Raw genomic sequence first — 24,250 nt, 5'->3', positions numbered from 1 at the left:
CTGGACACTGCTGTAACATGAAGTTTCAATGATTTCTGTACTGGTTTTTTGGTCAGCAAGTGATGTACACACAGAAGCAATTTGGCATGAAAGTAACACCACAGATTTATGGGCAACGTTCCCTTATGTGCAATTTTCCTCAGCACACAAAGACTTTGATGGTGCTTGAATACAAAACCCTCTATATTTACGCAGTTAGGCCTATTTGTTGCTGGCTTATTAATTCATCACATTCTAATTTCTGTTTCGCATGTACTCTGTGTACTAACTCATGAAAATTCTCATTCTCCATCTTTTCCTCTGGAGTCCTCAAAGATGATCAGCATATAGTCTACTGCCCTAACTGTGCCCCTCAGCCAGCAACCACAGTCTTTACTGGTAATATTGCCTACCTTCTCTTATGAATTTGGCAAGAGTTTGAAATGAACTTTTCCCACTGGAGGGGGGGGAGGTGGCGGTGTCTGTGGAAATCTACTTTAGGCTTTTATTAGTATTTCCATGAAAAGATTACAGAAAATGTCATTTGTAGGATTTGGTTATCCTCATGAGCTCTATCTAGAGACTAGGCCACAGTGAGAAATCTAAGCAGAAACTTGAAAATTCCTCCAGAAGGCAATCCACTAGCAATGCTCCACCCAGGATAGTCATCACACTTTACAGTGCTCTCCTCCAAAATTCTGAAATGCTGGTAGACCCAGAAAGCCAGAACCTCTGAATGGTATCAGAAAGGACAAGAAGAACGAGAAGAAAGGGACACAAAGAAGGGCAGAAGCGGCAGCATGATTCAAGTGTGGCCCCTGCACAAAGTTCCATTCTGCAGTGTCAAAGAGTGCCAGAGTGACCCCATCAATTCCAGTCCCTTAACCTTCACTTTAAATACTCTATTTACTATTCTAGCATTTACTTTTCAAAATCAGAATAACAGAAAGAAAGGATAGAAGAAAACACCTCACATATTTCAGTATGAAACATGGAAGGCCAGGAAGATCAAACTGAGACTTTACTCAATTTCTAAATCTTTCCCCCCCCATCCTCAATAAACCTTTTATAAAAACAATTTTATTTTTTTTTGTTAAGTTGCTTCTAAAAAAATAAAATAAAATAGCCCCATCGAGTCAGGATGAACCATCATAAAACAGGAAAAGGACAGACAAAATGCCTGTTTAAAAGACCTTATACATTCCCTAAAAAGACCAAGTACTATTGTTTTCTAAGAAATATGCAGTACCTGATGGAAAGAAGCTACCACGTCTTCAGCCTTTCCCATTAGATAGTACTTTAGTTATAACATATTTACCTGCTCGGTTTGAAAAGTATTTGGTTTTCCATGATACTACTGAGATTTATTCAGTCACTGAAGTACTGAACACCAAGTAGGATGTCTCCTGCGTAAAAACTAGCAAGTATATCATCTAAAAAATAGATACTGAAGAGAATTCAGCTGTCTCATGAAGAGATAATGAGGCAATCTTAGAGTTCAAACTCAAAGTTAGAAAAAGGGTTTTCAGACAGTTTTAAGCAAAAATTACAATGTCGATAAATTCTGTTGCATATAAACTTAACTTTCATCAACATACAAAGGCTTTTAATACAGGTCATGCTCCATTAAAAATAAAATACAATCCTACACAGCTTGGAGAAAACATCCAGCATGTCTCATAATATACCTTGCAGAATATTCTTTTTCTTTGTTCAAAGCACACAACTATACCTTACACCTAGTCTTCTTTCTTTATATCATTTCTTTAACAGCAATATTCTTGTTTCGTATCATAGCTCCAACTTCAAATTGTTCGTATTCAACCAAAGAACAGAAACTACAGACTTAACTACAATATCCAATACAAAGTGAAATTCAAACTTGTTCCTCGAATATGCTAATATGTTTAAATTATCCAGATTTAAGGACGTTTTTATAAGGAAATTTTAATGTTGTCTAACCTTCATTGTTTCACTATATTTTGCTCCAAGAGCAAAATATTGTTACCATGAAAGCTAGACAATTGGCATTGGAGAACTTGAGTTTTCATGTACTGGATTTGATTTTTTTGAATTTGTAGCTTTGTACCTTTACAAAAATATTATCCAAAAAATGGCAAAAACCAATTTTACTAAATTCAAAAATTTTTTATTTTCTTGCAATTAATCACAGTGTTGCCATTTCCATTCAAGGTGTAAAGGCTAACTAAAATAATGCAATCTCGGCTTGTCGTAAAAAGAAATTTAGTGACTTACTGTGTACTCAAAACTCATGATTCACTAGACAATTTTAATTTTGATTCTATTACTATATTATTGCTGTTCCAGCATGGAATCAGAAGGCCTTGATCAGGACAACTGAAATCAACTGACTCCTGCAGAAAATTCGCACACCAGCTCCAACTCTCCTAAACCATGCAGGGTCTGCACTTTTAGGGAGGGAACTGCAGCATTTGCAGGTCCTCGCCAGGAGAATAAAGGATATTAAGAAATAGAGACTCACAGGTAAGCAGAAAGCAACCTACATCAGCAACCTGATGAGGCCAGAACAAATTTCTTTTCAGATCTAACATCAGCAGAAGACAATAATTAAAAATGTAATAATCTGTGCAGAGACATTAAATTTTCTATTTGAATATATATCAAAGCTAAGAAAATGGTAAATACTATAACACAGTAAGTCCTAACTTTTCTTCATATTCAGTCATCTTTCTTAAAGAACACGGTAATTTAATAATCAATTATAGTTTATATCAGGTGCTTCTTTTGCACCTTCCAGTAAGAGTAAAATAAATGCGCAAACATTTAGTTATTTGCTCAAAATACAGAATTTAAAAGCAACACTTTAAAGCTAGATTTCAATTCAACAGTCACTGCTGATATAAAAGAAGGCATAATTTAAATTAATTTGGTTGTGATACTCTTCAGAGATTTAAAATATACATGTTAAATAAAATATTATGGCTCTCTCCAGAATAAAAACTCTGCTTAAAGATACCCAGCTAAAGCTCTGCTGAGCCTTACTTTTCAGCAGACACAATAGTGACCTTACAGCATAAGGATTTTCTAACAAGCATTAAACATCCATAGTGGATACACTGACCTATTTATAGGCCTTTTTTTGTTCTAACTTGCTCAATTATAAGATATGGTACATGATGTAGCAGAGCTTATTCACAAATCACAAGCAGTATACTGAGCTGTGCAACAGAAAATAGGAAGTTAGGATACATGGGGATCCTCAGGTTTGCTTCCAACGAGAATCGATTCTGTGTTAATGGAGATTTAAAATGTAACAGCAAGTTACACATTTACTCCAGGGGTGATCACTTTGGAAAACAACAGCTGAGCAACATATGTAGCACACAGCAGGTCATCTCCTGTGGCTAATATAACTCTGGAGGGAACAAAAAAAAAAAACCCTACACGATACTGAGGAGTGATGGTTGCATATCTCTGCTTTAGGTGTTTACTGAGAAGTCAGAGTAAGGCAGCATTTTGATTCTGCCTTTTGTCTTCTTTCTGTCATTCCACAATAGGTTTTTGGTTTGTTTGTGGGGTTTTTTGTGGTTGTTTTTTCATGTGTGTCATCAATTAACTTTAAACACCAAATTGATTCTAATAATATAATGTTCCCCTTATTGAAATTGCATGTTCAGCATTAATCAGAGATACTTAATAGAAATGTCTATTATAACGTCTACTATCAAGACATATTGTCATAGTGCTGGTCTTAAAAATCCCTCCTCTGATTCAATGCACATGGACATTCATCATATACCATGACACCAATGTTTGTTATTTTCATTAAATGCATAATAAAAAAAGAAGTTCACATTTGGACTCTGAAACAGCCTAAGACACTGGGAAAAGGTCCCAGAGTGGCCTTAAAGACAACAAAAATCATGAGTATTTTTGGCTGTGTTTTCATTACTCAATAATTTGTGACTTCTTCTCAAAGCACTTTCATACAAGACCTACAAATCCTGGCAAATCAGAAATTTATTTTATGGTATAAACTAACAGTTAGCTCTGCTCTTGTTTCTTTTTCTCTTTTCTCTCTGCTTCTTCATGTGGGAACATGGTCCTCTATGGCTTACAAATTCAATGAAACCAAAAGCCTTGGGGCTGGGTTTTTTTTAAGTTGAAAGAGGACAAAATAACAAGCTTCTACATTTGAATTTCCCACAGGCCCAATTTTAATTTGAAGGGGAAAAAGAAAAAAAAAAAAAAACATGGAGGGAAGAACCTGTAGAGAAATAAAAGAGTTCTGGATATTTTAAAATTATCTAACGGATTCTATCCTACAAAAACAAGAACAAGATGTGTGACATAACTAAAAACATATCAAACCTCTGGAGCTTGCTTCTCTATTCTACAATTCAAAGTAAAAAATTTCTCAGATAAGTTCACTCCAAGTCCCCACTCCCTTAAAATGACTAATAATAATTTTTTCCTTTGCCTTTATATTGGACACCTTTAATATCAAATTCCTGATTTTCAGGCCATAAGTCAGCCAAAGATAACAGGTCATCACTAAGTCTAATTATCCTCACTACTGCTCTTTAAGTCACTTCTTTATGTGCAAAATTAAGAACACAAAGAGAAGAGGGAAGAACGGATGGCTATACATAACCAATTTTGCAGAAGTCAATTGTAACTGTGGTTGCCATGACAAAGCAGAACAGAGAAATGCCGGGAAAGAAAAGCATGGACAGCTGTAACCTTTATCAGTTTGTTTAAACTAACTATCCAAAATATATTCTAATATAACACACAACAGAAATTTCAAATTTCATTCAACTCTAGTATTCCTACTGAAATCATTCTAGGACATCATTAAATACACGTAAGACCAGTTATGAATGCTTAACTTTTAAAAGCGAACAAAATCTTAGCTTCAGATAACAATAAACACCATGTAGAGTTATTTGTATACCTAGTGTATAAACTATAAAATCATAGATATAAGTCATACCATGGCCTGAAACAGATCTTCTTTGTCCAACAGCCATAACATTATATTAAATAGCACACATTAGAAATTTGTTTTCTGAAATATTCTACATTTTCTGTTGTGTTTCTCTATTTTCCCAAGATGCAAAGTCCTTTAAATACTTAATTTCATACACTGAGTGCCAAGCAAGGCAGTATAAATATATAAATTATGTTTATTTATTTATATAAATATATAAAATATAATATAAATATAAATATAAAATATAAATATAAATAAATAAAAAATACATGGAAATATATGTGTGTTTATATAAGTATATTAACGTATATAAATAAATATGTAAGCATCCCTTTAACAACATTCTGCCTTAGGTTATACCAGACACTGCATCTGATAGATAAGTAATTGAAAAGCCTCTGAAGAAACATGATCTCAATTCTTTTTTTGTCTCTAAATTGGCTACTGTGGATTTAACTTGCCTGTATAATATCAAGATTTAAAGCGAAAAGCAATGAACTGTCTTCTTCATTTACTGGAATAGTATCCCTGTATAGTCCAAAACTATATTCCCTTCGGGCATCCATAAACCTAACATGCCATATAGGAAAGAGCTGTAAACAGCAAGAAAGAGGATCTAAAAAGTTTCCAACACTGTTGATCAAAATTCCTTTTTCTTACAAATTTTGAAGAAATTAATAGATAGTTACTTTTTCAGTTTAGAACATCTGTACTAGTTCCATGAGTTGCAACTTCAGAAAAGTTAAAATAAACACTGTTTAACATCCCTCACTCTGTTCTCTCCACAAGTTTGATGTCAGGGAAAACCACTTTCCCCAAGTCTTTACTGATAATGATCTCCCATGATGCCCACCATAACAACCCAGACTGCAAAACAGGCAAACTGTAATTTTTAGCCGCTTTTCAAATAACAGCATAATTCTTGTTAAAACAGCAGTTTGCTATCCAACAAAGTGGCTGATAAGGCACAAACACAGCCCAAAAGATGTTTCATTATATCCTTCTGGAGATACCTCTGAATATAAAATACATCTGCTTCTTACTAAACATCTTGGCAGGTTGCTTGAAGAGTTCATCCCTGTCTGCACTGGACTAACTTCAAGGAACTTGTTTGAAATTCAAACAATCCATTCTCTCCTAAACACTACATTAAATCAGTACAGGATAAGAATCAGAATATATATATCTTTAACACTAGACAGGCAGGTAATCTGTCATATATGACATCTAAGATACCTCAGTTTTCATAACAGTAGAGAACCCACACATTTTTGTCTCACTTCCCCTCTTCCTACTTGAGAGAGTAGGAAGAGTTTTCTTGGCAGAGAGAGGGATAGAAGAAACAGGTGTTTCTGTTTGTTCTTCTCGTTTAGATTAATCTAGAGTAGTGGTGGATTAAAGTTTCAGTAGTTAGCATTTTGATATAGTTGGCATTTGTTTCTATTTAAATGACTCAATTGTCCAGAGTTTATTTCTTCTCCTAGCAAGGTTTGTTCCAGCAGATCTTCTGGGAGAATGTCTGCAGATAGGATTAGATTGGAAACGCTATTGCTCTCAGTGTACTTACGACACTGGCAAGGATGAGAATTTAAATGAGAGATTTCAGATGTCTGCATTACGCACTCCACAAATTCCTTCTTGCCTAAGGGAGGTAAGAACAACAACAACAAAAACCCTAACTCATTTCCAAGTTAATTTAAAAGCAGAGTTTGATGGCAGAATATTTGCATATATTAGGTTCAAACCAGATTCAATATATGCCATCAATATCTGCACCCATACTTTCAAGGGTTTTCCTTTCTACAATGTAAAAGCTATACAATCCATTTTTCACTGGCAGGTTTTGGAAAGCAAGGGGGAAAACCCGAATTCTTATAAATTGATGCAATGTTCCTTTGCAGGAGAAAGACTTCACCATTTTGTATTTTTCCAATTTTCAGAATGCAGCTTTTCATCTTGTATTTAGTTTCAAGGAGCATGTACTGAGTAATAGCTTTCTGTAGGTCACATAACTTTATTTTCCTTTAGAACCAGGAAAGAGGAGGCAGTTCAGAGGCACTGTCTTCCATTTACAGATCAACTTTTTTCAGAGAAGTTTGCATTTTATATAGAATGGTTTTCAGTCACTTCTACCAGTATAGATGTGCTACACAATCAAGATGCCTTGCTAACCTATAATGACAAGACACAGCTTCAGAAACGTGTAGGCACAAGAAAAGATGATGATAAAAATGTAAGGTTCTACCAACTTTAAGTACTCTTGCTAGTGAGACATGAGAATAAATACTAGCACAGCACTGCTTCCTAATCTCCCACTTAGGTACCAAATCAAGAAACCCAAGAATTATTAGCAGCCTCGAGAAAAAGCTATCTCAGCTGCTGAGCTGACGACTATATTTCTCACTTCTCTCAACTGAAATTCAAGGTTATAGCCCAACTCTTACTTTAACCAACCAAAGGGATATTGCCAAATGCAAAGGCAGCCGAATTGAGTCTCTTTTTCTTCCAGTCCTCCAGAAGGAGATGACAGTTTACTTAAAGCTTCCAGAAATATTTTTGTTTCACACGTGTTATGGGTTGGTTCTTTGAAATAATACTTCTTTTACATTTGGGAAATAAATGTGTACACACAGAGATGAAAGAATTAACACTGTTTGATTTGACAGCTATTATCTATGAATTAAAAGTGTTTGGCAAAAAAAAAAAGTAGGCAGCAGAACATGCTAAGTCTGTAACTATGTTTCTCCATACTTTGTTAATTGAAAATGGATTTACATTAATTTTTAGTATTTTGTGAAAGAAAGATTTTCAGTCCTCTATGCTGACATAAGTTTAAAATGGGTAAATTCTCTTAAGCATCTAACTTTAACTTTGGATGCACAGCTAAACAACTTCTCCTTTATTTCTTCTTCCTCAAACTCTTTCAAGAATATTAATTGGAATAAGCATTTCAAACAAGATGAAATGGACTATGAATTTTATTTTCTTTTTATGGATTTTGCTTAAATCAAATGAATCACAGGTGTATTAAGTTAAATTAGTGTATAATTCAAATATCTTAGCGTGCATTTTACGGGTTCAGTATTGTGGCTTTTAGCTTATTACTCTGACTGGAAAAGTGCGTGTTCATCATAGCCTGAAGCAAGAGTGTAAATTTCATTACTTCAAAAGATAGTAATAGAACCAGAAAATTAATATTGTTTAGTAATCAAAGCTTTTCAAAGGGAAATCATTAGAAAATCTGGCCTCTTTAAGGTGCTGAGCAGAAAGCAAATGAAACCTGAAATTCTAAGAATACAGCATCTCCATAGAAACTTAAAACTATCACTAAATACAAAGCTTTATTTTATTTTTTGTTTTCACCATGAAATTAATTTATCCTCCCCTAATTAATAAGACTAATACAAACTTGTTTCCAGGAAATATTTAAGAGGTATAAACGGGTAATAGATGTTTGCTAGTGACTTCTCAAGTGCATAGAGCTGTTTGATGCAACGACATTATATGAATGCAACAACAGTAATAAACACCGATTTATTGCAGTACTCAAAAACTTAGCATGTGCTGAAGGGTGAATTTTTGTAAACACATCAAGGAAAATTTCTGTCATGATGTTTGAAATACAGACTGTTACACTGCTGCACTAAAACACTCAGTTCTGCAGATATTTGAAAGTAATTGAACTTCATAAGACTTTTCAATTTGCATATATATATATATATATATTTCAAGCTGAAAGTATTTTCCAGTGCAGAAGTTACAGAAGATTGAAGAAGGTAAGTATCTGCTAAATGCAATAATCCAGGGGAAAAATCTGTAAATAAAAAACCACTGTAAAATGGAGTGTTGAGACTGTGAAAATTAATCAACAATTAAAGTACTTTGACAAGAAGCCTTCTCAAGAGCCTCTATCTTCTGAATGCTAAATTATGAAAGCATGAATCAGGTGTTATTGAATACAGCCTCGTTTAGTGTGTATATCACATAATATATTGTTGCACTATTTCACCAGGGGAGAATGTTAGAAGATATTATCTTTAAATTTAAAAGCTATTTGTTATTTATTGAATTCTTATACCATGACACCAGACCTCAAGGGTTTTCATTTTAGAGGACTATTAGGAAAAAGAGTATGGATAACTGACAAAGTTCAGCATTTGGACAAAATAATTTAGGTTTTGATTCTGATTAAATGGTTCTAATTAATTAAGCTCAAATCTTATGTGTTGATTACAGAAAATTTCAGACCAAATGGTAAAAATCTACCTAGGTAACAAGTACAAGTCCTACAGATGTCTTGGGCTTTACACCATTTCATTCTGAGTCTTAGAAACTATTTTTCTTAACAGTTCATATATAAAAAGGTTTAAAAGGATAAAACGGATACGTGACAGTAAAGTCATGCAACGTCTTCCTGTAATGTCAAGGGGCAGGAGCTTGAAAGGGAAAACACAGAAGTGGTTTGGGTTTTGGGGATGTTTTTGGTTGGGTTTGTTTGGGTTTTTTTTGTATTAAGGAAAATAAATATCTAAAGCTAGACAAGAAAAACATTATGTTTTCCAATAAAAAAGGGAAAAATAGTCAAATTGCAGATTTGTTATCAATATTACTTAAAGAAATAAAGGTATATATTTATTTGTTGTTTACTAGCACTCTCTCAAGTCCTAGCAAACAACTATGAATGTGGCTGAACTGATTCTACCCTTGGGATACGCAGTCCGTGTGACACACATCTTGGCCAGAATTTCTGCTTCCTGACTACCTACAGGCCTGAGTTTTGAAAAGTATTACAGTCACAACACCTTAAGCACACAGGGTTTTTCATCTGAGCTCACAGAAACAACCACATTGCTGAAAGCAACCATAAGTTTTAAAAGCACTGCTGAATAAGCAGGTGATGTAATAATAATGCAATTTGATATCTATATTAAAATACAGTTGCTTAACAAAAGCTTAGAGCTACTTAATGTGGTATTTCAAGTTCACCTCAGCTTTTCTGAGGTAAACACTAAAGTAAAAATGGCAGCATTTCCAGCTAATGATGTGTGCAGCCACGCAAATATAACCTGGGTATGTGCTCCAGCTATGCTCATAAACCAGTAATTTTCACATCAGGAGGTCTGTTGATTGCCCTTGACATGGAAAGTAATCCTAAATTTTAAGCACAGCTTTCTTCCTCCTTTAAACTCTGGTAGCTGTATGTTACATTGTTAGCTTAATGCAATGGATTATTTTTGATTAAACTAACCTTGTAACACCGTAACATCAACAAAATGTTTCATTTGTTCAATGCTATTCAATAGTGAATCATTTTCTAGGTTTGCTTTACCTACTTGTTGGAAGCATCCTGCAAAAGTGTCACTGAAATTCAAGATGGGAGAAACAAACAAAATGGAATAGCTGGTATTTTAAAAGACCTAGGTCAGACTGCAAAAGCCTAGATAACGAGTCACATAACTAAAAGGGGGAAATAGTCTTAACTTTTTAGACTTTTAACTTATGGTTAAGTACACATATATGCCATTCTCAGAGCTGTTCTAAAGTCCAGTTTGATTCCTTTCTCTGGCTTTTACTGACAGCAAGGGCTATTCCTGGATTACAGTTACTACTATGCAAAAGACTCACAATTAAACCTGACAGTATATAAACATTTATGCAAATTGGACTTTCATTAAAAGGGAATTCAGTCCTTCTGGTTTCAAGACATATTTAAACAAAGCTGAGCAATGCTGGTATAAATTTTTAATCATCTAAATGTGAAAATGGAAATTTTTATGCATTAAAGGGCAAGATCACCAAGCTCAAAATTCATCAGAACAAGATGAACGCATCAAAACCATGTTGTCCTGTGAAATCTGAAAAATCTAGAATAGCAACCACATTGGTGCTCTTTGGATGCGTATGTACAACCTGCTGTAATTTGTTTAACTGGGAATGATGCTTTGTTTACTGTGCATTTGTAAGTCTATTCTTTCACCCTCTGCTGTTAGAAAACTAATTCAGGTGTTATACTGCTTGCTTCATGAAGGAGAGATGAAGGACACAAACAAAGGACCAAAGGAATATCTCATCCAACACACTCAAATCTATAAAAAGTACATTAGAGTTCATTGCCAACACCAAGATTTCCAGTGTGTACACAATAGACTTAATGGCTTCTTTCAAGAGCGAAATTTAACAGCACAATCCACTTCTCCCCTCAGAACTTTTAGCCACGCATTCATTCAGTGTTTTCCAGTCCAAAATGGGTAATCAGAAGAAAATGAACGGACTGAAAAAAATATAATGCAGAAGGATTTGCACACAAAAAAAATGATCAACCCCAAAAACCCAGAGTGACTTGAGGTAGGGTCTTTGAAATAAAATTGTATAGACAAAACTTAAACTTTTTAAAGCTCGCATTATGTAATACCCAGTTAAATGCCAATGTGTCAGTGTTGACTGTGTACTGGATTTGTTTTATGTAAATAGCAACTAAAAGCACCCTCACCATTCAGCTTAAATTCTCAAGATGGCAACAGGGAAAAAAAATTCAGCATATGGAGAAGCTAAATATGAATTTTCCCTACTGTTGACCTACCCTATCCTTAAAACAAGCCCGTGTTAAACCATTCACAAAAATAAATACTGAAGTCACACCTTTTAAATAGCACAAACAACATCCAGTATATCCTGTTATCTAATCTTGCCGGAGAACTCTGCCAGTTTATGTCCCCAGGCAAATTTTCATCAAGACATGGAAGATGCATAAGCAGGGCTGCCTGTTTACTGTTTCCCAGTGGTTTCCTGAAACACAACCTCCCTCTTGCCCTTCACCAACAGCGCATGCTACTCCCACTCCCCACAATTACAGGCTCAGACTAGGTAAAGCACGCTATCTCACAAAACAGAAGAACGTTTCAGAGCCAGTGCTCTACAACATCTAGCTGCCAATGTCATTACTGACTGCTGGAATTCAACATGTGCTCATCTCCTCCTAATGTCCAACAAGAGTGTTATGAACTTTGTCAACTCTGAAAAGTGATTGATCTGCCAGTTGAGACCGTTTGCACTGACAATATGGTTCACAAGGACCGAGAAGACGTCCATGATGTAACTTGAATATTTATTAATTACTATTGAATCTTTTTTTCTTTAACAATCATTAGCATATTTGTCCTTAAATACGTACACACACCAGGGACCGCACAACTGCCTAAGCATATCATCTACCAACACTCTTAAACCCGACAAAGTGGGACGAAAGTTTTTTGCTACATCAAGGTCTTCTATCTGCAGCTGTTCCACATGGCAAATTCCCATTTCAGTAAATTGGTACTCTGTCCCCAGAACAGATGCAAAATCAAACTCTCAATGAGAATACACAATGCAGCCTGATTCTAAGAACAAAGTATCATTTCGCTCTCTAAGTCTTCATAATTCTGTATTCAAATGATTCTTTTAATTGCAATGGGAATTCCATAACTCACTCATTCTCAGGGAAAGTGACTTTTTTTTTTTCTAGTTGGAGGACAAATACAGTACATCAATATTGTATCTTACTATATGTGTACGTTCTAGCTGCTATTTCAGAGCGTGGTTCTAGACTACAGATAGAAAGCACCTGCATCCCACTCACTACAGCACAGGTCCTGACAAAGACACATAGAGTCTCTTGCCAACATAGAGATACAGAATCTGAAGGGCAAATTAAAAGGTTTCTCTTCATTAATGACCCACATATCAGTATCATAAAAGCAATTCTGAACTGAACACTGAACAAGCCGCTGCTTGCAGTGCTGAAGGTCCTTACAGAATTAAACAAAGCATTATAACTAGTTTAATCCCATTTAAATTTTTTAAATGTCCTCTCTTGCTATATGCATTTTTATTGCCTCATATGTGTCTTTTCCCGTGTCCCACACTTCAAAGTACCCACTGAAGTAAGCAGACGTTTAATTCCCAGAGAATGTGTCAATGCCTGAAACTCGTACAAGCAATGCACATCTGTTACACACAGGAGCTAACGGATTCACAAACAATACCCAGCTTTCCCTATGAAAGAATTACACAAGAGAAGGTGATGAAAAAGTTTCACTTTGCTGGAAAGAATGAAAACAACATTCTGGCTGGTTTAGCTTTGGGGAAAAGCTTCTAACCATTAGTCAGACTGCAGCATTAGAATCACAGCAAATAAACAGGAATTTGGCAAAGGCAGACAACAGGAAAGATCTTGAAAGTCGAACCTCCAAAATGACATCTCTTATGAGACATACTCCTGTAGATATTTGAAAGTTTAATCCATGGAGTTTACTAAAACAGTCTGTTCAAATAAATTAGCTAATATATTTACCAGCCTAATGAAAAATCACTCAGGAAAGCTCCCAAGTATCTCAGGTGCTTTTTATTGTTTACGTTAGAGATAGCTATATTTTTAGAGTTATAATTTAGGCACATAAGAGTATTAGGTATACCTTTTGTATCTTAGGAGTAGATTAAAGCATCAAAAGTAGAGGTTTTCATTTTTCACCACTTCTGTTTAAAAGATCGTTTAAATAGTTCAGATTTTTTTTTCTAATCTTTAGGAAGATGTTACAGTATTCCTTCTGAGTATTGCTCCCTTTTACCGGCCACTACACCTAGAATAGTTATATTTGGTGATCTGGCTTTCCTTTCTGATATTCTTTTAAATACATTCAACACAGTCATAGATAATAACAGAAGTTCAGGAACATAAAACTGTACAACAGCTATATAGCAGATTCAAATGGCTATTACAGTCCATTTTATCTTTCAGTAATTAAACTTATGAAACCCTAATTCTTAAAACGACTAACTGAACAAGTCTTCCTGTCCCTCAATGTATACATATATTGTCAAAGCTCTACTTTGAGTACCCAAAATAAAAGAATGCTTCTGGTATGTAGAGGAACATAAGATTTTAATATGTAAAAAACAAAGCAAAACATTAATCCTCACTTTTTTATATGATCAGAAAATAGAATATTGAAGATTTTTCTTACCTATAAAAGTAATCTAAATGTTGCTTTATTTCCTTATTTGTAATTACAAATATTACAGACTAGGAAAAAAACACATCAACTGTGAGGGAGCCAATCAAATTGGAGACAAATTCCATTGCTTTGTAACATTTTAAGTCTGAATGTTTATTTTTTCTAATGCTGTCTCCCTTGGACAGAAAACTTTTGCACAACTTCTTTGCACATGACTTACCGGCAGTGTTTATGGGATCCCGTTAAGGTTTCGATCACAAAGCATTCCCCTTCATTGAGACAATATGCAAGATCCTTGTCTTTGCATGGCTTAAAGTGCTCAGATCGCTCGGTGGAATACGTTGTAGTATCTATGGAGGGGGAAAAAAAAAAAAGAAAGAAATGCTGTAAGGCTGAATATTAAATATTCTTAAAGTATATCTTAAATAAATTTGATCAAATTAGTCTCAGTAACATCGACTGATCAAGCCAGACTAATTAACAGAAAGCAAAAGCACAGGGCAAGCAAATGTAACTGTAATATTAATTCCAATAAAGCTTCTTAAAAAGATTCACAAAAGGAATCTTATATTTGGAAACATTAGCAGGAAACCAAACTAGGCTGCTGCAAAGTTGAGTAAAATTTCAATAATTTCCAATTTCCAAGTACCCCTTCTAAAATGTAAACACACCTATTTTTTTGTTTTTCAACCAGATCAACATTTTCATATGATTTTAAATACAATGCACAACTATTTGCATGAAAAAATAGCTAAATTATTGTCTTGGGCTCGCATGGCAAGGTTTTGGTAGCAAGGAGGTTACAGGGGTGGCTTCTGTGAGAAGGTTCTAGAAGTTTTCCTTGTGCCTGATAGGGCCAATGGCAGCTGGCTCTAAGATGCACTCACCACTGGCCAAGGCTGAGCCCATCAGCCACAGTAGTAGCACCTCTGGGATAACATATTTAAGAATACAAGAGCAACAACCCGGCAGACACCAAGGTCAGTGAAGGAGGTGGTGAGGAGATGCTCCAGGCACCAAAGCAGATTCCCCTGCAGCCTGTGGTGAAGACCATGGTGAGGCAGGCTGTCCCTCTGCAGCCCATGGAGGTTAACAGAGGAGCAGATCTCCACCTGCAGCCTGTGGAAGACCCCACACCAGAGAAGGTGGATGCCCGAAGGAGGCTGTGACCCCATGGGAAGCCACCACGCTAGAGCAGGCTCCTGACAGGACCTATGGCTTCATAGAGACATAAACCCACACTGGAGCAGGGGAAGAGTGTGAGGAATCCTCCCCCTGAGGAGGAAGGAGCAGCAGATGAACAGACCACAATCCCCATTCCCTGTCCCCCCGCACTGCTTGGGGGCAAGAGATAGAGAAATGGGGAGTGAAGTTGAGCCCAGGAAGAAGGGAGGGGTAGGGAGAAAGTGTTTAAGTTTTTTTTTTCTCATTATCTTCCTCTGATTTGACTGGCAATAAATTAAATTAATTTCTCTTATTCAAGTCTGTTTTGCCTGCAACAGTTATTGCTGAGTGATCTCCCTGCCCTTATCTCAACCCACGAGCCTTTCATTATATTTTCTCTCCCCTGTCCAGCTTTGGTGGCCACCTGGCATCTAGCCAACAACACAGAAATTAAAAACAAAGCCAAAAACCTAAGGACATTGCTAATTTGATTCACCAGTCACAAAAATTGACCCAGAACTTAAACACAAGCAATGCACTATAGATTGTGTCATTTCAGGTACAGCATCTGTAGGCTTTTACAGGCCTGTTGAAACACCCCCACAACACAGTTCAAAAAATAAATCACAGTTTAAACCGTTGGCTGCAACTTTGGAATATGTAATTAGATAATGAGATTTGGAATAGGCTGACAGTATGTCAGTGTGAGCTATCATGCCTGTCTTCTAGTGTATCTCTTTAACCTTTCCAATCCAGTTGGATTAATCAACAATAAAATGAAATTTTCAGAGGAAGATGTCTGACTGACAGACATTTTTATTTTCTCCACTAAGACAAGGATTTTTCTAATTAAGTATGATTTTCAAAGTAGACAACGATTTCCATAGAGCCATCGCTTAATATTCACAAACAATCTTAATTCTCAAAGTTTAAATTCCTCCTCACTTTGCGGGCAAAAGGACCAAGATCTAATATAGTAATACACAGTAAAATTATAAGAGAACATTTCATTATAAACCATACAGGCTAGCACAAAATTTTGTTGCCTCCTATCAAAGGAATGAAGCTGTGCTCAATGCACATGGAACTTTGCTAACTCAAAATCATATACACGCTTTAACTTGTTTTTCACTCATAACTCAATAGAAAGTAAATATCCACTAAGATAATACCAGAGTTGAAAACCAAAACACTGAAATGCAAGATACCGGTAAGTATGATTCTGCAAGAAAATTCAGATAATTCCAAAAATCTTTCACAGTAATTTTTTCATTCTTAGTCTATTTAAAATAACACAGTGCTACAAATTTCCCTTGTTATCCAGATTAAGTGAAGGAAGATTAATAAAATACTTTTGAAAAGAGTAAGAAAATCGACATTTAATTTTTGTATACAACACTTTTTTTTTTTTCCCCCAGGGAGAAAATATTTTAGCTCAAAGTTTTCAGTGGAGAGAAAAAAAAATCCTGGGAATAAATTCCAATAGTCTCCCTTGAAATGTTTTTGCAGACTCAGAATGAAAGGTCCTGCCATTTTTCCAGATAGCAGCATTTACAAAAAAGGTGTAGGCTATACAAAAATAACTACGCTTTTAATGACTGCAAGCAAACCCTGAAGTGAAATATATCAAACTGAATTTTGGAAACAACAGAAGATGTTTGTAAATGCAAACACTCAGCAGCACATCACTATCAACATTGCAAGAATGATCAGCTTTTATGTAACAAAATATCTTCAGGTAGAAAAAAGGTAGCCCAGTTACCTAAGGTCAATATTACATGGGAGAACTTAAATGATCATTTAAATTTGCTTAGGCAAAAAAAAAGCAACAAACAAAAACCAACACTAATCAGACATGAATTTTCTATCCCCTTTAAATATGGAAAACAGAAGATAATGTTATTTGAAAGCACTTGTGATAATTGCAAAAGGTAACTAAAACTGTTTGATGAACAGCAACTCAACTTGATATGGCTTTAGAGAACAGAACACTTATATTTGTCAGCCTGCTCTGGAGAAACAATCCGTGCAAATAGCCCTACGAAGGCAGTCACATTACATAGACCAAAGCAATCTGAGATGTCCCCAAAGGACAAGAGCAAAACTAAGGAGACACACAGTTTCACAAAATGTGTCTTCGAGTTACTGATGTACCGAATTCTCAGAACAGAGTGTTTGAAGTGCTGGATACTCCTACCATAATTAATTCAAAAATACCTTGTCAAGGTCAGCATTTTAAAGTTTTAGATTAAATATATTCTTCAGAGTTTTTATTCTCTTTTATTTTAATCACTTCTCTGTTCAATATTATTCAAGATTAAATCAAGTCCACAGCAGAAACTTTGCCAATTCAGCAGTGTCAGAAGAGAGCTAAGACCGAGCTTATATACTGGCAGAAGTACCACTGAAGATACAGCTACAGCATAGCTTAATTTATTTGAGTGCTAATGGAAATTACACAAGTAATTGGACTTCTCTGCTGATGTAAATTGTTAAACTATGGTCTGCCGTTCCAGCAAGCCAGCCTTCCAGAACTGGGGTTTCAGACACTTCCAGAGGAGTGCCACGGTGCTGTGCCCCTGCAGAGTGATGGGGGGCTAGAGTCAAAACACTCCCCTCAAAGCCCCATCTGTTTTATTTATAAACAGGTGTAAGTCATGATACTTCATTTTCTCCACTTGCACATGACTTCAAGCTTTTTTTACATTGCTGAGATCGGTCTCTGGTCTTTCAAATTAAGCACAACTTAAGTTGAAAAGTACACAATAATTTGTAACTTTTTTTTAACTGAATATGGTCTCATTAAAAGTCAGTTTTAAGTTATAGCCTGTCTTGGAAGTATTTGTGCAAGTCTGGCCAGGTTGATGCTCATGGGAACATCTGTCTATGTACAGCTGATCTTTGGTCTGCAAAGATCAGATGTCTGATCTACAAAGGTCGTTCACTAACATTCAGTGCTCAAAAGCCATGTTACCAATTGATATTCTAGATACCCCCTAGAGCTGTTTTGCATTTTCTGGTGGATATACTCACATACAGGATATGTGAGTTTTCCGAAAAGTTACAATCTGCTGTTATTTCATGTTACACTCACGATGAAACAAACTTGTTACAGCTTCATCAAATAACAAAAAAACAAAATGTAAAAACTTGGTCTAAACAGAACTACAAGAAGAACAAACAATAGCAAACACTGTAGAGACTATATAGTTTTCTTCATTATTTTTCTAATAAGTAATAAATCTTATTGTCTCCCACCTTTTTTTCGGCTCCTAACCAAGCACTGAATTGACTTTTCCATGGTGGAATTGTCCTTGATATCTTCAGAAGCCTGCTAGGTATCCACCATTCTATTATGATGCTTGATTTGTTCTTATTTAAATAAGCGATAAGACCTAGTCATTCACAAAATTACTAGTACAGCCCCTTAATTTATTTTCTAGTCTTTGAACATGGGTATCAGACCTAAATATTTACAGGGTAGAAAGGGAACTTGTTATGCATGCGGATGTCCTTGAGTCCAATACTTAAATGCCAATAATCCATAATGCCTTCAAGTCTTCTTTTTCCTATTTTTTTTTTTTTTTTTTTTAAATTCCTACGTGTTCGAGTGTTTCATGCAAAAGCAGCAGGGGCTATTGATTTCTGCTGGAGTCTTTCCAACTTCATTGGAATAAAAAATTTCGAGATACTTTTGTTCTATTTTTCTCACCTCACTATCAGCAATGCTTTATGTATGATTCCCATACTCCAGAAACGGATATACCATTGCCAAGTGTCAGATGTCACTGTTTAATCAAATGAACAAGAGCACAGTTCAAGCTTCAGAGGAAGGCTTCAAGATCTTTTATTTAGAAGCACTGAGTTGTTTAAAAAAAATGCAGTCTTTCCGGAATCTTGAAAAAAATTTCACTAGGAAGTTTTCAGATGTTATTTTATTTTGCTAAGGTCTAAAGCTTGGTCTGAAGAAGTGTTAGTGACTTTGCATTTTTGTCTCATTAATCTATTTCATTATGGTTATACCAGCAAAGAATGGCTCATTATAGCTAATTTATTGAAAGATCTTCAAGGCATAATACGGATACTATAAATACTATCTCCCCTTTCAAGGCTACCAGATTCACTGTTTCCAGTACTATGCTCTGATATTAATAAACCTGTAATTGCAAAGGACAAATGCAGGAAAAGAGAGAATGCAAGATTTAAAATATCCTGGGAAACAGCAGCATTGATGGCAGCTGTTTCTGTGCAGACTGCAGCAGCAGCAACCATTTCCACCCATCACATCTGTCTGGCTTTAGAAATAGATTTTACTGGGAACATCTCAAATTAAAAAAGGTTTTGCACGCAAGCTTTAAATGCTAGCTATGCTGCATGGTCCTCATTATATACATTTTTTCCAGATAGACAGCCTTAGCCGAGAGTGAAAAAAATGACCTGGCAGAACAAGAGATGAGAAGATTCCACTTCTCTGAAGTCTCTAGTGGAGAGCCATACAAATTGTGTAACTACATAGTAACATTCACTTCTTAACATAGGTATAGTGACCACATAGTGCATTATCAAGGAGGAATATTTAAGACATCATATTTGGTTTAATACCAGAGCTTACACATGGAAAGACTTTTTAAAAATACTGCCTATTTTAAGTACCATTGGGTATTATCAGCTTCGTAGATTTATCATCAACATGCAAATTAGCTTTACGTCGTTATCCATCTATAACTGAGCATTTCTGAGAACCATTGACTTACTGAGGCACCAAAAAAGTGACCCCATTTTTAAATGCACTACAAAAAAAGTATGCCAAGTACAAACAAATGGACTTCCTGTGACAATCCAATTACAGTTACCAAAAAAAACTTTCACAAAAAATCCCAACATTTTTTACAATGTATTTTATATCACTATTGCATTCTATAAAGAAAGTAAAATAGAAGGTCATTTAATAGCATAAAGAGACTTAAATTTTACGTTCACTGAAGTCAATGGTAAAATATTTACAATGACTCACTATTATCAGGGTTCCCCACTGCTCTTACAGAATCATACAGTGCTTCTTTCTGATATTTTAGAATTATGTGGTAGCCCTACTAGAAAGACTCTTGCAAACATGAAAATTACACACGGAATAGGTTTTGTATTACTTTGTTTGCTCATAGTAACCGGAATCTTACAAAACATATAACCCCAAATGTTTATTCCTGTGTTTTTAGAAGTAAATTAAATGTGGATACAGAGAAAAGATACCAAACCCTAGCAAGATATTAATTACGGAAGGAGGAGTGAAAAACTTAAATATTGCTTGCAAGAGTTCGTTATGATATAGCTTTAGCTGGCGGTAACTCTTTCTTAAGTTGTTGACATTTCCGAAGTAAACTTTCAAGACTACTCATTTTTAATGCAAACCGTAGATCTTCCTAGCTGGTGTTAGCCATGGCAGACTGTGGCACCATTGAATTTAAAAATTCCAGTAATAAATTGTGAGAAAAAACCTTAAGATATCTAGAAATTAAAACTTTTTTAAAATAGTAACAGGGTTCTTGTTCTAAATTTTCTTGAACTTTTTGCATCCATTTATCTAGGATTAAAACCAAAACTTAATGAAAATATGAAAAATATTTTATTGCATTTACAGAGCCAGTTTTGTATTAACTAGCAATTGAGTTTTGAATGCTGATTACTCAAGCAGCTACCCCTTAGCCATTTTGTGCCAGACAAAATTTACTTAATCCAATAACACTTAAAAGGATTTGATTGCATTGTGATATAAAGCAAAATTGTGCTATAGATATGGAAATACTTGGAACTTTATTATCCTTCAGATTTAAATGAATAAATCTGTATAATTTAGCAACAAACTGATAAAGCAGCAGATGCATCAAAACATCGTCATTTCCACTATAGTTGGATTCCCAGCCAGATTGTGGAGGTGGCTGAAATTGTTATCAGTGAGAGACGGTCTGAATGTTTTTCCTTTGTGTTTAATTCAGAGGATTATATAAGGCAGCTCATGTGGTATTAACTCAAGAAGCACATTCCTGTGGAACATTTCTCTGTGGGCACAGCCACATCCTTAAGCAGACTGCTTTTCTCCCTGTATCAGCAGAGCACAGCATCACATCGACTACTGCACAGAAACAACAGCTCCAGCCCCAGAAACATAGAAGAAATTAAAGAGACAGTCATCTCTCCAAAAATCAGCACACATTCCCTGTTAGTGACTCCAAAATTAATTCTTAAAGTGTGACCTTTTTCTAGAAGTATTCACATTTTCCGAATGCTTTATCACTTAGAAATCACAATACACAAGTATTAACCCATATCTTGAAAAATACATGGAAGGATTTTCAATCCACTAGTACATTATTAGCAAAATATCATGTGCTATTAGAGAAATGCTTGCTTCCTGCAAAACTTATGTATTAAAGTACATCTTTGCTTTCATGACTTAAAAAAACCCAAAGCACCAGAATTTCTAAAAACAATGTACAAAAAAATGCCCATCTAATGATATCTTGCAACTGAAACTCAAAAACAGAAAAGCAAATAAAGACAGCATCGCTTCAGAATGTATTATCTGATCACATCTGTCAGAACTAAACACTGAATACCAATGAAATTCATCTATATATGCACAGAATTGCACATCCGAGGCTGTATTCTCCTCTACAGCTCAAACTGAAATCAGTGAAAGCTGAACAAATGGAAGATGACTCAGGAGAGAGCCCCGTGAGACACAAAAGTCCAGGGTTTTTCAGAAGTTCAACGTCTAGGAGCCAAAGAAACAGGAGCAACTAAAACTCTAAAAGGCTTCTGCATTCAATGTGAAGAGTTATTCTGAAAATTGAGTCATGACAGTTCTGATGAGCACTCTAGGTGCAGAGTGCTTTTGCCAATCAGGCATGTATTCAAGCGGCCTTTGGTAGAACTTTATTAACTCATTAATTGATCTACAAGAAACTCATAGAGGAATTCAGTGAAAAATCGGGGTGCTCAAGATTGTGCCAGAAGTGGATCTACCATCCCCTACCAGGGATTCTCTCTCATTTGCTCCTTAGCTGTCCTGTCCCACTATACTGACAGTCACTGGAGTCACCAAAACCCCTTGAGAGCAAGCACCATTGCACCAAAAGGGGACAACCTTCTGGGGATGCTGAAATAGCTCTAGGAAATAGTCTCCAATAGATGGAGAAATTGAATACAGTTAAATTTTATGTTTTGCAGCATGACGATGCAATCAATACTTCGGAAAAAAAACACAAACCACAACATACAGAACAATTCTGCATAGGTTAGAAGAAAGCTGTCTGTGATGTCTGCAACCACCAGCACACTACAATGGAAAAAAAATTCAAACAAAATCTAGTGTATCAAATCTATAGGAATAGTAATAAAAAGAAAGTTGACTTAAATCCAAATAATTTTCATTTATTTTCATGCTCAGCTTCAAGTGATCTCAAGAGGATTCAAATCTCATGGCCTAGGGAGGACTGTTACTTTAACTGGGTTTATTGGGGTTCCTTGCAAATAAGTGAAGAGTTGCAGAACAAATTCTTTTTTTGTTCAGAAGTTAGAAAAACTTACACCCATCAGTCCTTCTTAGCAGTACACTTACACATTTTTCAGCTGCAAAAGACAGAAGAGCAACATAGACTACTCTTCTCAGGGAATAAAAAAAAAAAAAAAAAAAAACAGTAAAAATGAAATGAATGACTTCTGATTTTTCTCCAAACCAAGCTGTTATGATAAATAATATAAATTAGAAGATATCTCATCAGACCTCCTGCTCAAAGTATAGTTAACTACGATTTTAAGATCAGGAATCTGTAGTATTTCTGGCTAATTTTTTAAAATCTACAAAGATAGAGATTCTGTGACCCCTTATAGCCACCTGCTGCAGTGCATGGTCACTCTCATTCACAGGGTTTTTTTGCCTCCTTATATCAGACTCTGCTTTCAAAAATCTGTTAAACTATTCGTGATGAATGCTTGAGCAGACATTCACTCATATTAATGACTCTTCTTTTGACTGCTCCAGCCTTTCCAATATTTTCTGTCCTTACATAGTAATCATATCACAGATAGCAGCTAGGTAAGCTGTACTGTTGTTAAGTAATGGAAAATTACAAGTAGTTAGCATTCAACAGTGATAGAGCAAACCTTATCAACACTGAAGCAATCTTCCATTTCTAAGAATAACTGTCTTGTAAGAAAATTCTTCTGGGAACAAGTATTTTGTGATTTACAGCTCATTAGGACCATCTGTAAATTCCTTAAAGTGCGATAAGAATTCAATTACTCACCTTTGTATTTTAAAGACTTAATAAATTATTCCTTCTAAACATTCACAAAATACAAAGGTTAAAATAGAAAATAAAAATGCTATGTAAAATACAAGGAATAGACATTTTGTTATAATACAAAGATACTCATTGTCATGATGCTGTTAGCAATCTTCATTGCAAATTCCAGTTTTATGCAGAGATTTTTAAACATTTGGCAAGTGAAACATAACTTATCCAGACATTGCTGAGGAATTAGTGATTTTACTAAGAAATTAGAAGTGGCACAACTGTAAATGTGCTCAGACTATTAACTACAACAAGCAGTTCAGAGCAAACATGTTTGTTTTTCTCTTATGAACAGAAGAATACAACTCAGGCTTTTTCACAAACAACTTAAAAAGCTTTCAGCTCTGAAGACCTAGGCACTCCTGAAAGGACTGGCTATTTTTTGCCAAAAGCTTGTCTTTTGTGTATGTAAATAAGCAGCACAAGGCATACCCAAGAGTGTAAAAAGGTAAACACTGCTGTTTAGTAGATGTAGGGGGATTTAACTTCCCCAGCTATTGCTAAAGGAAAGAAAAGCTAAAACTAATAATGAAGGCTTCTTTGTTAATGATAACTGGCAAGTTTCCTCACTGAGCACCAAGGCTTTTTCAAGCACAGATTTGTAATAATCTGCATTTGCATATCTTTATACACATTATAGTATAGAAAAGTTCTTCTGGAAATAAAGTATTGAGCAATTTTACAGATTTTTGTAATAAGCAGAAATACAGGGAAAACAGAGGCCTATGGCTAAACAGGGCGAGGAAAGTGGTCACTAACAATGCTGACAAGGTCAAGATTCT

General features: G+C 35.3%; 1 protein-coding gene across 1 annotated transcript in view; it reads right to left on the bottom strand.

Annotated features, from left to right (window-relative positions):
* Positions 1 to 24,250, bottom strand: part of NRG3 (neuregulin 3) — a 570,166-nt gene that overhangs the window by 225,267 nt on the left and 320,649 nt on the right. The window contains exon 5 of the mRNA XM_014940346.1: positions 14,171 to 14,300. Within this exon, the coding sequence (XP_014795832.1) occupies positions 14,171 to 14,300 (130 nt within the window). The remainder of the gene's footprint in view (positions 1 to 14,170; positions 14,301 to 24,250) is intronic.

The sequence above is a fragment of the Calidris pugnax genome, unplaced genomic scaffold (assembly GCF_001431845.1).
Source record: "Calidris pugnax isolate Ruff unplaced genomic scaffold, ASM143184v1 scaffold39, whole genome shotgun sequence".
Classification (NCBI taxonomy): domain Eukaryota; kingdom Metazoa; phylum Chordata; class Aves; order Charadriiformes; family Scolopacidae; genus Calidris; species Calidris pugnax.
This window is presented reverse-complemented; position numbering and strand designations above follow the sequence as displayed.